This window comes from Osmia lignaria, chromosome 9, assembly GCF_051020975.1.
Source record: "Osmia lignaria lignaria isolate PbOS001 chromosome 9, iyOsmLign1, whole genome shotgun sequence".
Lineage (NCBI taxonomy): Eukaryota > Metazoa > Arthropoda > Insecta > Hymenoptera > Megachilidae > Osmia > Osmia lignaria.
In genome coordinates, this window is record NC_135040.1 from 9,556,652 (window position 1) to 9,572,312 (window position 15,661).

General features: G+C 43.4%; 1 protein-coding gene across 4 annotated transcripts in view; it reads right to left on the bottom strand.

Annotated features, from left to right (window-relative positions):
* Window positions 1-14,894, bottom strand: part of LOC117603362 (Myocardin-related transcription factor) — a 168,775-nt gene extending 153,881 nt beyond the window's left edge. The window contains exon 1 of one of the 4 annotated variants that reach the window (XM_076690165.1): window positions 13,039-14,894. In XM_076690165.1, the coding sequence (XP_076546280.1) occupies window positions 13,039-13,078 (40 nt within the window). In that variant the 5' untranslated portion in view covers window positions 13,079-14,894. The remainder of the gene's footprint in view (window positions 1-13,038) is intronic. The other 3 variants (XM_076690163.1, XM_076690164.1, XM_034322424.2) reach the window with 3 other exon arrangements.
* Between the last annotated feature and the right edge of the window lie 767 nt (window positions 14,895-15,661).

Genomic DNA, 15,661 nt, shown 5'->3' on the forward strand with positions numbered 1-15,661 from the left:
GCCGAATGCTCCGACCCGCTTATCGTGAGTCATTCTAGAAAATGTGGAGTGCTGCCAGCCGACAAGAGGGCGGATGAGGTCGGTTGGCACTTCAACCCTCGTAGTAATACATCATTCGTGTCTGCTCTCTAGTTTTAATATCTATCTCGCGTTCAACCGGCACGGAACATCTCGCTTCCTCGTTCGACTTATATTTAGCCATCAGTCTGTCTATGGATGATCGTTAAAGTATCCCTTTAAAAAAGTCTGTTAAATTTGAAACACCTCCGAAGGTAGGGTTAATAAGATAATACGAAGGTTCTTGCGGGTTCGCTTTCACGAATCTAGACGTAAAATATCGCGTCGAAAACATTGGCCTCGAGGTAAAATCAAACAAGAACGACGAAGGTTCGACGGCGTATTTTTTACCAAAGTTACCATCAGGATAATGTCTTAACCGACCGTTGCCAGAGTCGTTTGCACATCGATCTGAAACGAGTTTAAGTAGCCAGTAAAGTCGTTTACACCTTCCACCAAAAAGCCGTTTGTCTGGAGGGCGTGCAACCGATTACAGGCCACCTCTTTCTATAGACACAACATTTACATACGAGAAATACCGATACCTTTTCTCTTTCATTTTTCTTCTTCCTTTCGATAAAACGAACCCAAGAAAGCCTTGGCTCGCGTTATGGGTTCGCTGAACGGCGGACGTGAACGTAAATCGACAGGTGAATATCCAGGCAGAACAAACATTCTACGCTGGTTCTTGACATTTTCTGACTCGGATTTGCTTATGGAATGAATGGAAAAACATTGTATCCGTTAACCTTGCTTTCATGTAAATGCACGTCCGATAAAAAGCCGAATGTATAGAGCTTTAATGTCACGAATTCGTTATGCAAAAGAGAGTTAAAATATTTGGATTCACAAACAATTAAGATCTTTTAGCGATCGCGAACCTGATTTACAAGATTTTAATGTTTGATCGTTCAGGTTATCGCGTGCCCTACTAGTCGAGACTATTTCTACCGTGCCAGTCAACGCGTTAACGTCTCAACTATATTCTGGAACCAGTTTAAATTCGAGTGTGTCTGGGTCGACACGAATTTGCACCTTCCACAGAAAGATTCAGCTAAATGACCGTCGTATAATCGCGCAATAGGCCACTAACGATACGTTCGAACGTGATCCTGATATCGAACGGTAACAAAATTCCTCCGCAGCCGAAAATGGTACCGTAAATTACGCTGGCCTTGATAACAACGAGCAACCCGTTGTGGCGAGCTACTTGGTTGCGGCCAATTGATTGTTTATCGCTGGTACCGCCTGAGAAAACGTCATCGAAAACAGGAAAACGATAAGGCGGTTGAATTTTTTACGATTCCTTTGACTTTAATTTGAAACCGGGTAGACAGTAATCACAGTGGATCGTATTTTCATTTATCTTCAAGGTGGAGAATTATGCGAATGCTTAAAAAGGAGGTTGACCCTTTGGCGACATCGAGATGTTTACAATTGTCTGAGTGGGTAAGCAATATGTAGCTGGTTGACGGGAATCGTGCAAATCTAATCTACACGATGGGTGACGAAAAAGAGGCGGTGCTGGTCCGCGTTTAAAGGCAAAAAAGGGGCAGAAAGGTTCACCGGAGCGCTTTGCATAGCGTTTGCCAACGTCTGGCCATGTCGGGAATGGCAGAGGGGAGGCATTCTGCCTTTATACCGTCTAATACTTCGGACGGAAATATCCGTAATACAAGGACAGCCTCTAGCCGAGCCCTCGAGCGCGAAAATCTCGAGCTCGTGGCCCGTGCGATTATCGCAGGACGTCTAGAAACGTGGATTAATTTCCGACGGTGATACACTTTCAAGCGTAACAAAGGAACGCGCGTTAATTTTGTCTAAAGTATCCAAAAGCATCGCTGTTTACAAATAACTCTAAAGAATTTCATTCTTCTATCGAGGAAGAATAATCCATGATAAAATAAATTTTTTATTGGATCGTTGAAATATGTATAGCTATAACGCTAAAAGTTTTGAGAATTCAAGGATACAATGAAATATTATGTACAAATTTGCAGCGTTACGAGTAAGCAAACAAGGTAGATGAGAACAAGCTGAAACTGTAGGAGATATTTATAGAAACTCCTACATCAATGAAACTCTCCCTCTACCAAACATCGCCATCCATCGTTCCAACTCATCGTGTCACCTATCCTTTATTCAAATTTGACTAAAGGTATTGAGATCGAACGCTGCAATAATTAGAACCTCTCCGGGAAGTATCGTTTCATCGACAAATGAGCCATTATTGCTTTTCCCGATACAGTTATCGATGTAATCGGAATTTTCGTAGACCCATTCTGGCGCATCGCGAAGATGGCGCCGCGTGGGTGAAATGTCGAGCCGCAAACGATTTCATCGCGATCACTAGAATCTCCGTGACGTCCGTCGAAACTGTAAATGCTACGACTGTTTATAGAGCCGGCTAAATCGTACGGCGCTGGTAGAAACGACGAATTAATTCTATTCGCGAAAGTGGAGCGTTTGCAAAAATTATATTGCAAATTCTATGTTCGAATAAACATTGAAGCAGCAAAGAAAGCACGAGGGGAGAAAGGAAGAGGGGCAAATGTGCCCGCCTTTTTGGATCTTCTCGAGAAGTCATCAATAACCGGACATATTCTACTTGGGACGTAACACATTTGGCAACAAGAATCGTTGAATACCTGTTTTATGCTATGAAGCCGGTGATATAGATTCGGCCAATGGTATTTAGAATGCTTGCCAACGTACGAGAGGAGAACACAAACTATATCCTCACGCGACCGCTCGCATGTTCTCAATATGCGTAATTATAGAACTTCATTGACGAGTTGGCTCGTTACGTTTTTAAACGTCCTACGGGAAAGGCTAAATGAACGTGTACCGATGACAAATCTTCACCTTTTCAAGTGACTGAACGAATTAAAATAGACTCGTTGTACAGTATCGGGCAAAATAGGGGTCCCTAGGGAGAATGGCGATGTTCCCTCCGCATAATACAATATCACGGTTAGACAAAGATTTTCATTCATTAATCAGAAACGTAATTAAGATATAAAGGATCAGTTCAGTGATAAGAGTGTCAGGGAAAAATGTCATCCACCTAACGCAATTGTACTCTATCTGATCAGACAACACTAGAAACCGGGATTTTGACAAATTCAGTACGTTAAGCTGTCGCGGTTGGTAATTTTAGTAGCGAAACGAAACTTCTCCGCTGAGAACACCTATTCGAAACAGCGTACAGTTTACATTCTCTGACTGATTAATAATACGCCGTCTGTGCGTGAAATTGAATAAGCGAACGTGCATTAATCACCAGCTCGCGACCGAATTACGGGCTCCAAAACAATTTGCCGTTTTTCCTGGGTCCTTTAGCGAAACTGAGGCTCGTAGGTGGTCGAATAGCTGAGCGAAGACGTTTAAATTGTTAAGCTTTGTTTACCGCTGTCCTTATCGTACGTATGTACAATGCGATCACTGTGTACAAGAAACGTCGTTAACCCTTTAATTAATGGGAAGAAGGTAATCGAACGAAACGACAGATCGGACAGGCTGCGAGCAAGCGATGAACGATGGAAATTTGTTGACTCTGGCTGGCTCGGTGTCCACGACTCTTCATCCGCTGATGAGTATGAAAAACAGCACGAGCAAACGGCCCGAATCGTGTCGAACGATCGGTAATAGCTCAACCAGGAAAACACTCCAATGCCAATGTTAAATGTCTGCTGTAGCGCGAGCACGAAATTAGCTCTCGGGCATCGCGAGATCCCGTGAGACGCGTCTAACTTCGCCGAATCTTGCCAACAACCTTTCCATTATCCGTTTCCTGTCGCAACATTGTGCACGACCGCCGGGTGTCGATAGGATTGCACGATAAACGGGGACGCGTCCTAAACGAACGAGGGGGCGAATTGAAATTGGCTGCTGCGCTCGCGAAGCTACACTGTTTCGGCGCCGACATTTTACGGTTAGCGAAATACTTAGACGGATTTATCCGCAACCTTGGGCATAAATGGCGCGATTTATCCCGCTGGGAATACGCGTTAGATCCTGTTGAAACCGACTATGCGCCCCGGGTGGGCCGGACTTGGCAATGTCGAAGAAAATTGATTCAAGACTCGGGAAGAAAAAACAAATGAGTAATTTCGATCGAATGATTTTCGGAATCGAGCTGATCTCTCAATGAAAACTTGAAAGGAATTTTATTCCGAACTTATTACACGAAGCATATTCGGTTTTACGCCGCAAAGTAATCGCGCGATCAACGCAGGGTTGAAGATTCTTTCGCACCGAATCGAAATTCCTAGAGAAACCGTTTCGAATCAAGCAGAAAGCAACGAACCGCGAAACTGCACGAATCCAGCCGGATTTCATAGTCGTTCATTAATTCCCGTTGACAGGCACAAAGCTGTTTACCCGAACAAACGCACGAACTGGAGCGGACGGTTTTCCAAAATGGCGCCAGCAAAAAAGGAAGCGACGAGGATGGTATTTCGTTTGGGTACCATCCAGGTCACGTTCTGTCCGGCGACGAGGGTGGAGAGGCAGAGCAGAAGGAGGAAGGAGAAGACAACAAGACCGCGAAGCGGACAGAAGCGGTTGACAGAAGAAACAGAGTTAAAGAGGTCGGACTAGTCTGGTGTTGGGCTCATTAAGGGCTACAACGGTTGAAGAGGTTCGCTTCCTAGACCCGACGCCAACTCCGTGCCAGGTGTCATCATATCTTGTCCGATCATCGTTTTTCATCCGTTCCTCCCTTGTTTCAACCGCGTCCACTAATCCGTGTTATTAACCGCGAGTTACGCTATTTGATCCCCTACCTTCACCCGTGAATTACGATCATTCTAAGCCAGCCGGATTCATTGCCGGAATAATTCCTTCTACGATGACAATGATAAAATACAAGAATTCCAAAAGGATCTCTAAGATACAGGGACAACTTTACGATCTAGAAACAGAGGAAATCTCAAAGGCACTCGAACGCGCTAGAATCCCTTCGGAAAGTGAAACGAACACGGTTCATTGTACAGCGTCAACATCTGCTAACGCGCGACGTGCCGATGAATCAATGCTGGTTACAGCGATGCAACAACGCGAACGAAGCAACAGTCGGCCGTATAATCCGTACGATCTAATTTCGTGAACCACCCAACTCACTGACTCACTTGGCACGTCTCGGCTGCATATTCTTTCCTGTTTGCTACGACCTCTCCTTTCCACGGAAGATACTCTGACCTCGTGTAATCGAAGGTCAAATCATTGGATGATTTTAGCACACCCCTTTCAATTGACTTTAAAATCTCTAGGCAAACTTCTCATGCATAATAGAGTCACGTGGGTAAGTCATGTTGGTTCATGAAAAATTGCAACCATTTTCATCACCACCATCTTACTCTTCTAGACAACAACGAGATTTCAAATTTATCTAATCAATCACCTCAGTTCACTTGCGGTGTTTGTGAGTGCATTTTTTCGTCCACGATCTCATTTGCTTTCGCAATTGCAACTCTACGAACCAATATCATATCGTGTCTCTTGTTCTCTCGCTCGCCATAATCAATGACAAAAATTTCCAGTAAATTCTTTTGGGTGTTAGGTTTAGGTTAGGTTAGGTCATTTTTTGAAGTTTTTGTAGTTCTTTGTAGAATCAAAAAAAATGTTCTCCAAAAACAATTTCTGACGAGAAGATTGCCTGGTAATTCTTGAATCAGTTGGAGGGCGGTGCTAAAAGAAACTCTTACCAAATCCGTTTCTATGTTCATCTTGTTAAAAGAGAAAACAAAAACATTCCGAAAATATCTGACCCAGGAAAAACTACGTTCTTCGTGTTTCAACAAGAACAATGAAATACTTGAAATACGAGCATCGATGTTTTTCTCGCAACACATTGCTACGTCCTTCGCAGTCTGTTCGGAATCGTTTTTTTTTTTTTATATTCTAAACTAGTAGCTCTTTCGTTTACATCATCCACTATTCGGCATCGTTTCGGCTGCACTTTTAAATCACTTTTACGAGCGACAGTAAGATCCGTTTCCAGGAGACTCGAAGCCTGGCTAGGCGATCAAACATCGAGGTCAAGGTACCAGAAAACAAAAACGACTTTCTGTTAGACTCGTTCGATGAAGATTCGATGAATATCTACTGGAAGGAGCGAGAGGCCAGAGGGCGAGAATTGACACCAGCTTCGGGTCAGTGGTATCGTAAATGAAACGAAGACCTCGGAGACAAGGTTGATATACACCGGTAGCGATCCGTTTATTTTTATAGCAATGCCAGGGTGAACGCTCCGCGGAATGTTTAGCTTCGCCACGCATCTCGCGTTCCGTATACACACGCTTTCGTGCCCACCTATCCGATTGCGTGTCCCAATATCCTCGAATTCCCTAAACGAAACGAAAATTTAAAGAAAGAAGATCTATGATGCTTGAGAGTAAACAAGTGGTTGGTTAGGTCAGATATTTCTTCCTATATTGCCATTTTCCCCCCAGGGAAGCCTATGCCCGACAGTGTACTTATAAGAGAACGCGAAAAACTTTGGGGAATCAACTTTTCCTCCGTCATAAGTTTCACGAACGATGACAACAGCTATCCAGCTAACGGAAGAGAGAGAGAAAGAAAGACGATCGCTTCACTATATTTACGCGTACACGCGGGGCTGACTTTGCTGAGGTTGTCGGTCCATTAGCGATGTTTTGCGCGAGCAAAGTGCGTGCGAGCACAGCTGTTACCACGTAAACCATGCGCACCGCTGCCAAGAGCAACAGGAGAAGACTGTACGCGCGACACAGCCAAAAGGTAGAGAGGGTTAAAGGAAAAAAAGAAAATAAATAAATAAAAAAACAAGGGTAAGATGGCGAGATTATCTCCGATCTCGTTCGATAAAGGCGCGAGCCGAGCCACCACCTGTCTCCATCGTCAACGACTCTCTTTTCCTCGATCCTCTTTGCTGTTACGCGAGCGGATTGCTTGATCGAAGGCGGATCAATTTATGGGCGGATTGTTTCGAAACGATCGAACCATTTTTCTTAGCCAGCTTCGGCAGAAAAATTCATGTTTCTCTTTTCTTTTTCGTTTCAAGTGACACGAGCTGCTGAATTATGGATACGATCCATCGAAATAAAGAAGAGAATCGTTAATCGTTTTTGAAATATCGAATTTTATAATAAGCGTTAATGTTCGAAACGGTTAGGTATGTAATTCCCGCAGGGAATCCCGTGCTTTCCGGAAACGGAAACATACGACATCGTATAGTGTCTCTTCCCGCGCCGTAAATAAGTCTAATCGCGTCGTCGAAAATAGAAAGCATCGCGTGTATCCGTCTTTCTTTTTTCACCCTCGCCATTAACGAGCAAAGTTACATCTTCAGTTCGTGCCGTTCGTTCTTACGGGAGCACAAACAAAACAAAAAGCAAGAGAATTTCGTGCTTCCGCGGTTGTAATTGAAGGACCGATGAAATCCTAGAAAAGAGCGCAAGCTTTACGATTCGTTTCAACCGAGCGTGAGCGCGATGCATCACGATTCTATTTTTGTTAGAAATCTATTAATACGCTATGCATTTTCCTGTTTCACGATTATGCTTCCTTGACGCGAGATTTGGCTCTAAGAATACCTAGACGCGACTCGTTTGCACCCGCAAAATCGATTCCATTTTATCTTCATTCTTGATACAGAAACGGTGATGCGAATTCTTTAAAAACAATAATAGATTATGAGCGAATTGTGGAAACAAAGTTGTGAGAAAATGAAGTCTGGAAAATATTCACCTGTCATCACCATCGGGGGTACCATCAACCTATTCGAGACCAGAGTCCTATTAAAAGACGATACTCAGCAACCAGAGTTCTTTATTTTTTCCGTTTCGTTATCAAGTTGCTGTAACTAATTGCTCGTGGGAAGCAATTAAAATTAACTCAAACTACCCTTATGTACAAGACACTAACCTGCTTGGTACCTTAACTTATAAGAGTCCATCAATTACGACCGGTCTGGGACTTAAAGTTTTACCGACAGGTTAATTTTAATTATGACAGGCCCTAATTTTAATTAATTAGACCCCAAATCTTTAACGATGCACCGGAAATTTTTCGAGCTCCCCATAGCCAGTTCGCCTCTGCCACCAATAGATCCCAGACGAAAGTGTTACCCAGAGCATCGACGTAAGAGTAACTAGGATAAGCCATCGAAGGCAAAGATCTCGGCCAACACGGTCTCCAATAATAAACCGTAGTATCGGAGCACTGGCGCTAGGAGGAAAGAATAAAAGAACGGGTTGGCGACGGCCAGGGGAAGGAAAAGCGTGCAAAGCCAGAGGAGGCGCGAGCGTTGCACGTAATCGCGACGACGTAACACGTACACGAGGCGTTCGTAAGAGAGAATGTTGGTGGAAGATGCACGTATGTACGTAGAGAACGGCGTCCACGCACACCGTCGCTAAGGCAAAAGGAATTCGTAGGTGTGAGGGTGTCGCCGTTTGGAAAACGGCCAGACCAAGCGCAAAAACAGCGGGAAGAAGTTGTGCCCACGCATCGCGCATACCGTCCCGATAAATAATCGAACTAGGCGTCTTTAGAGCCCCGAGCTGCCAAAAATTCTCCTCCAGATAATCCTGCGAAGGTCGTGCATCAGGACGCTTTGTCCGTGTTTGCGAGATCGCGTGATCGAACGAGCAATCAGCTGTACCTGAATGATCAGAACGCTTGACCTATTTTCTAGCTTTCGACCGTACGAAGAAATAACGAGGAGAATCTTGACCAGTCTGGTATGCTTTGACGTAACGTCGAGCTTCTTGAGATTTTGTTGAAAAATTCAAATCTAACGAGAAACGTTAAACAAATACGCGTTGAATCTGATGACCTTTCAGTGTGACATAAAAAATTTGACAGTTACTTTTTTTTTTTAGAAATCCTCCACTTTGATGTAATAAAGGCAACCCTCGAATGCAATGCTATCAAATGATCTATGATATCTGTCGTAATTTGTATATTTCAACTGAAACTGATTTAACAGATAGAAACACGTCACTGTTTGTTCGTTGTTACGTTGAATACTGACTTCTGACATTTTCATCGTGTCTAAGAAAGCAATAACAAGAATAGAAACTATAGGAATAGAACAGAATAAAACAACATGTAAATGATGGATAAGAAATTTGCTCGGTTCAAATGGACTAACAGTTCTGAATATCAATTCTTTATCTTTAATTATAGTGAATCATGAAGAATGAAATATTGTAAGGTTGAAAATATTGAAAACTGCAGAATGTAACATACGCCGAGTGTAACTGTTCGAGTTCTAAATCCACCGATTGGGTAAGTTGGAATTTTATAGGGTAACGTAGCAGAAGCTTGGAAAGGTCGAAACCTCGGACAGCTATTGTCTGGATTAGCGGGATGTATCTCATCGGGGTAGTCAGTTTTAAATTTAGATTCTGTTTTCCATCGACAGCTGTTGGACTCGGAGTTTACGAGCCATTCGCGAACCTACGAATCACTTTTAATACCACACCCCTGCGACCAAGAATTCGTGAAGTCGTTTCGGAATCGAACTAGGTGAAACCGGGTCGAATTTTTCTTCGAATAATGCAAGCTGAAATAGTTGCTTAGTCTTTGGGAAAGAAAGAAATTGATGTAAAGGAAAAGAAGAAACATTCCTGAGGCAAGGATCAACGGTCAGCTGGGACAGAGGACGGTTTTAGATCGAAATTTATAGATGGACGATGTTCTTCGCGAAACGATACCCGTGTCTCTTGATCGCTCTCGATCATCACCGCCCACTTGATCTTATAACGATCATGGCCTTGAAGAATATCACAAAGCAACGAGAGAAGAGAGGAGAAAAGAAGAAAAAAAAAAAAAATGAAAAAGAAAATAAAGACCGAAATAATTCGTGACTTACGTAACGAGGAATAAAAGAGCAGGGAAATATAGGCAGTGTAAGACCAGAACTCGATATTTCACTGTCCTACGGTAAACTTTTCTCTTTGAAGAACGCACACGATCTCGTAAAACAAAAAAAAAAGAATAAGAAGAAGAAACTTCCGAATCGATGAGCATTAGGAACGATCGAAAACCCCGAACATCTGGCGATGACATTTTTCGACACCAAAATCTTGCCCCCTCTCGCTCCGGTGTTTGTCAAAATTCCGTAATATAGTGCTGCATTAAATTCAACGTCTCCAATGATATAACGTTCGCGCCCCTTTTGAATCCAAAACACCTTCGTATTAATAAACGTTGATGCATCATGTAAGGAATCCGACGCGTAACCCTCTTTTTTTATAGCCATCGTAACTTCGGTTTCATGTCTTTGTTCTTGCATTAAAACCGTGACCAATCTGAATACGATGACGTTAGGGTATTGCTTTCCATGAATCACTCGACGTGGAAACATTAGGGATGTGTGGGTATCCGGTTTGGGAATTTTTTGGTATCCGCACGCAAATAGAAAATATTTTATTTCTATAACTATATTTGTTATAACTTGTAAATTATATGGCAGTCAATTTAAACGGAAGAATTAATCCTTAATATCTTTCATAATTCATATTATAGCGGGAAGAGCAGCGACCCCTAACGCCAGGGATTGCTGATTAATGAACAAAGTAATTAAAAGGGGCGGACGTTCGTTAACGACGAGTATCTCGAAGGACGAAGGAACAGATTCCTTGTAATCATCGACTCATTCCTACGTCCATACATCATCGTCTGCGTGCCGGTTCACAATGCTCGCTCTCTGTATTCGAAGAGTTTCGGTTGAAACCCCATTATCGACTCGACTTCGCAGACACAAGATATATATATAATTAGTCCCGTGAAAGCCTGCACAGAAATACTTGGGCGAACTGGGCTTCCTCTTGGACGGCGACCTACGTAGGTATTCGCAAACACGTTCGAGCTGCTCTTTTAGTAAACAAACGATTCTTGGTATGGTTCCGACCTTTTCGCGAAGAATTTCGCTGGAAATGGGGCCATTCGTTAGATCACACTACCTTTGATCGTGATCGATTTTAGTTAATTTAAGCTATGGAGGTCAGCAGTCCCTAACACTGTTCAGAATGAAACTTTGTCAAAGAACAGAAAAAAGATTCTAAACATCAGTGAAATTATATTAGTCGTTCAAAATAAACAATAAAAATAATAGATTGAGAAAATATTAAATGTTTAACCCCTGAATGGTATTAACCATGGTCCGCTGCCCAAGGGTTAATATCCTTAACAGTCCATATCATCGTGTGTCGCATTAAGCGTTGATATTTCTACTTAAAATTCAATAGTATAGACTAACTATAAGAAATGACTTGATAATACACACTATTCGCAACAAATTATCCAGTAACATGGACTACTGAGAATAGACTACTGCACCCTATTGATGACAAACTAGTCGTGGCTGACTATGCACTGATGCAAATCACTTGAAAATTTACTTAGCAATGAGACTACCCACAATGAATTACTTAGGAGCGTACTAATTACTCTGTGTTTTTATAATCAATTATTTTCAATTCTTTCAAAATTCATCATTTTTTTTCTTTTTAAAGAAACTTTAAGCCGAAACGTTTTCGTATTCCGTATAACGAACAGTGGTGGATAACCTGAATCGTGCCGAGCAGTTCGCGAAAATATGTTTACAAGATTCGCATAGATCTAGCATACATCGCGTACACGGAATGGAACGTAGAGTCGGCCTCGTATTTATAAATTCTGTTTAAGAATTCTCGATGCAGACGGTACCGAGCTCGCGTAACGGAAACGTAAGACACGGCGCCGGGAAAGAGCAAATCTTCTTTTTCTTTTTTTTTTAATCGCAGCCATCTGGTCGAATCGTGCTTTGACGTTTTGAAAAACAAAAAGAGATACGGTAGCAAAACGACCGGCCAGGAAGAAGAGTAAAAGTAGGCCAATACCCGAAGTGATCGTTACCATCTTCGAATGTTTCGCTGTTTGCATAGGCGATCGATTGGCGGAGAAATTCAAATAAACCGACTCGCGCTAACATCTTGACATTAAACTTGATTCTAAGCGAATATCCTCCATCGAAAAATTCATCCATTTTCTTGAAAGCTCAAACATTCCTTATGTTTCCTTGTTTCAGCATATTAAAATTGTCAAACTGTTTCACTTCAGATATTATTTTTCCGACATGGGAAGGGGAAAGGTAAAGGACGAAAGAAGGCACGAATCCAGGTGGATAAGGGGCGCCTCTATTCGCAGATAAGAGGGTGAATAACCGAGGATAAAAATACTGTCGGTGCGGAGCGCGAGAGGCGAGAAAGAAGCAGGAAGGAGCGACGAGGGTGAGGAAGAGGGGAAGGTAGTTGGACGTAGTTGCCATCTGATTGGAATGCGCTATGCGCATTCGCCTTGGTCTGCCCCAAGCTTCGTCCAAGTGTTCGGACACAGACGCGGAATAACTGACCGACAAATAAAATTACCTCTTTCTCTAATTAAACTTGACTTTTCGCCGGAAATTCCACCTTTCCTACATTTTGTCAACATCCCTTCAACTTGGTCCGAAGACTAATTCGATGTCGCTTCTGATTTGCTGTGAGAGCACCAGGAAAGCTAGCCAAGAAAAATGATTTTAAGGCATTGGATTAAAAATCGAACAGTTTGACAAAAATTTTCAAAAATCGATCGAGCTTTGAAACGTCTATCATCGATTAAACATTCCTACAATGATCTCCGTAATTCTGACAACCTACCCCTTATGGAAAGCGCACAGAAAAATCCATCATCATGCTAAAACACATTTACGTGCTCGTTTCAAAACAATCCTTTAGGAATCACACACTCTACATCAGAGACTGGGCTCCAGATACAGAGTCAACACGCATGTACACACCCAAGGATGGGGAGGTTAATTAAAAGTTAAAGGGTTCAGTTAGAGGATATACAAAAAAAGAAGAAAAACACTTTATTAACGGTTAGTGGTAATTAGAGAAGGGGGGTCAAGTGTCCCCATGTGCAGGCGAAGAAAGTCTCACACCCTTTGCGGCCAAGTGGGTGCCGTACCGTCACAGTGTTTACAGCGCTTCGCCCTCGGCTCAGGCATTCTGCGGTGACCTCGTGACCTCACCGATATTCCATCGTCGGTTCCTGCACTATACGCACGCACGTATGCAGCCACGCACGTGCACGCCACAGGGAGCTGCACGCGTGCAAACGATCACGACAGAGGGAGAGGAAAAAAGAAAAGAGAGACAAGAGCTGCACGCGCTCCTCTCAAACACGCCTCTCTTCTTCTTCTTCTTCTTCTTCTTCTTCTTCTCCTCCTTCTACTTCTTCTTCTTGTTCTTCTTCTTCTTCTTCTTCGTCTTCTTCTTCTTCACCCGGTTGGAGTAGAAGCCACCGTTTCGTCGACAGACGCATCGGCCTCTCTCCAAAGTTTTGCTCGCGTCACTGGCCCGACATAACTCGTCCAATCGGTTGTCAAGCTACGACAGCCGAAACGATCTTGACACGCGGCCCAGCGGATTACACGCACTGCCCAGTTCGATCATTGGCGCTTATGGTCACGGATCAACGAGAATCGCGGATAACGTCCATCACCGAGAGACCTCTAACACCACCGGAAACCCACCAATCTGTCGCTGACATGTTCATCTTCGACCAGACGCGACGTACAATCCTTTGGCTCTATACACGTCGCGATAATCGCTGATCACCCACCAGATGACACAGCTACGATCCTGAAGGACATGTTCTCTGTGTGTTGAAGGAGGATAATGTTCACTAGTCCTAGCAGCAGGCTATTGATGATGATGACGAGGAACACTAATGGTTCATCAGATGATCCAACCTTGAAAGTCACTGTTCCAAAGGTACTTTCAGGTGGACAAGAGTCATATGGTCGTTTTTAAATCTTTTGAAATAATAGTCTCAGTGGATAAATGTTGATAATTAAGAATAATTACAAGGAACTCTAACGATCCACAGCTATTATCTTGAAAGACACCTTTCTAAGAGTACTTCTGAATTCACAAGGTCGTATGTATCTTGATAAGAATCCTAGCGATTATACATCCACGTCATAGAATTCTAAAGGTATTAACGTAGCCTAAGAAAGTTCATTAAAGGAGTACACCCTCGTGGTCCACAATCGGTGAGCATTTATGTACAACGTCGAGATAGGCTTGGAACTGCTCGACGACTTCTGTCGAGGGAATGCAACTGTGCCTCGCTTCAGGAATGATACGTTCCTCCTATTCACTCTAATTTCGTTTAAGCTAGGCACAATGTTCTCTTCTTACTTAGATATGGTTCGCTTCAACGACTGTACTTGATCACACATCACTCCGAACAACAATGTTCACTAAAAACTTCACAACCAACTCGAAATTCCACTTCTCGACCTCCTGATAGTTCGACAATTCGATTCGTCACTTTGTAAAAATCTAGTTCATTAATCCCGTTCAACGACGACTTGAAGAAAATTAAGTCAGCCAAGAGTACCCGGAAGAATTTACTTCCTCGAAGTCACTGTCCCCGAAATATAAACAGAATTCACGCGAACGAGTTCGATGATTCAATGATCGGAAGTGGTTCGTTCACTCGGGTCGTTGTCGTGCAACCGTGATTTAGTCGATCGATTAAGCCCACGTTGTAGGCATCGTTTCCGGGCAAGTGGAGGAAGGTGGTCGATACGACGTTGTTTAGGATGCCGCGTCGCGACGCCGATAGCGTGATTACGTGGGATACGTGGAGGATCGTTCGAGGAGACTGCGGGTGTGTTCACATCGCGAGGTGGAGGGCGTCTAGGTCGCCGTAGCGCCTCGCAGCCATGTCACACACGCACTGACGGACGCTCGACGCCGGGACGCCGTCTTCGGCCGGACTCGGTCCACCCTCTCGGCAAGCGTCGGGACGCCTGGCTACGGGCCAATCTGCGACCACTCTAACTCGTTCGAGCGCCGCGACGAGGCGCTACCGATAACGCGACTAATTCTCTACTTTTTCACTGACTCGGTGTCATTCGGATCAGCTGTTGCTAGTCACGCACTTGTAATTCATTTTTCGAACGATCTGAAGGTCTTTGAAAAAAATATTTCAAAATGTAAAAATCATTGCAAAGCGAAACAATTAAACCATGAATACTTCAAAATGCATAAATCAACTATAACCATTGTTTTACAAATAACAATAAATCCATGCTAAACTTGTCATCTCCAGACACGCAGAACCTTCCTCAAACCCAGGTTTAACAGTCGTTAAAGTTCGCTCGTATAACGCCGGGGAAATTCGACGGCTAGGAAAGAAGAGCAAAGGGGAAGGCGGAACGTCGAGGTAGACGAGGAACAAGAGCAAGACGACTACGGTAGAAGAATGAGGTGGCCACGATAGCAACGCGAGTGGGCGTTCATCTCGGTTTATCTGTGCGCGTGATGATGTCACCAACGGTATAAAGTAGACTCTAAAAGCGAACAGATGGCCTTTATAGTTGACCATAGACAGTGGCGGTGATTGCTTACCTAAATTACGAAAAACAGACACCGCTATTGGCCACGATCGAACAACGAACGCGGATGAAACAGGAAAACACTAAATTTCGACAAATTTCTTCCGCAAGGCCGTTTCGTAGATAAATAATGCGGCGATCGCAAATTCGATTGGCAACGTAACACTCGGTGAGCAAAGC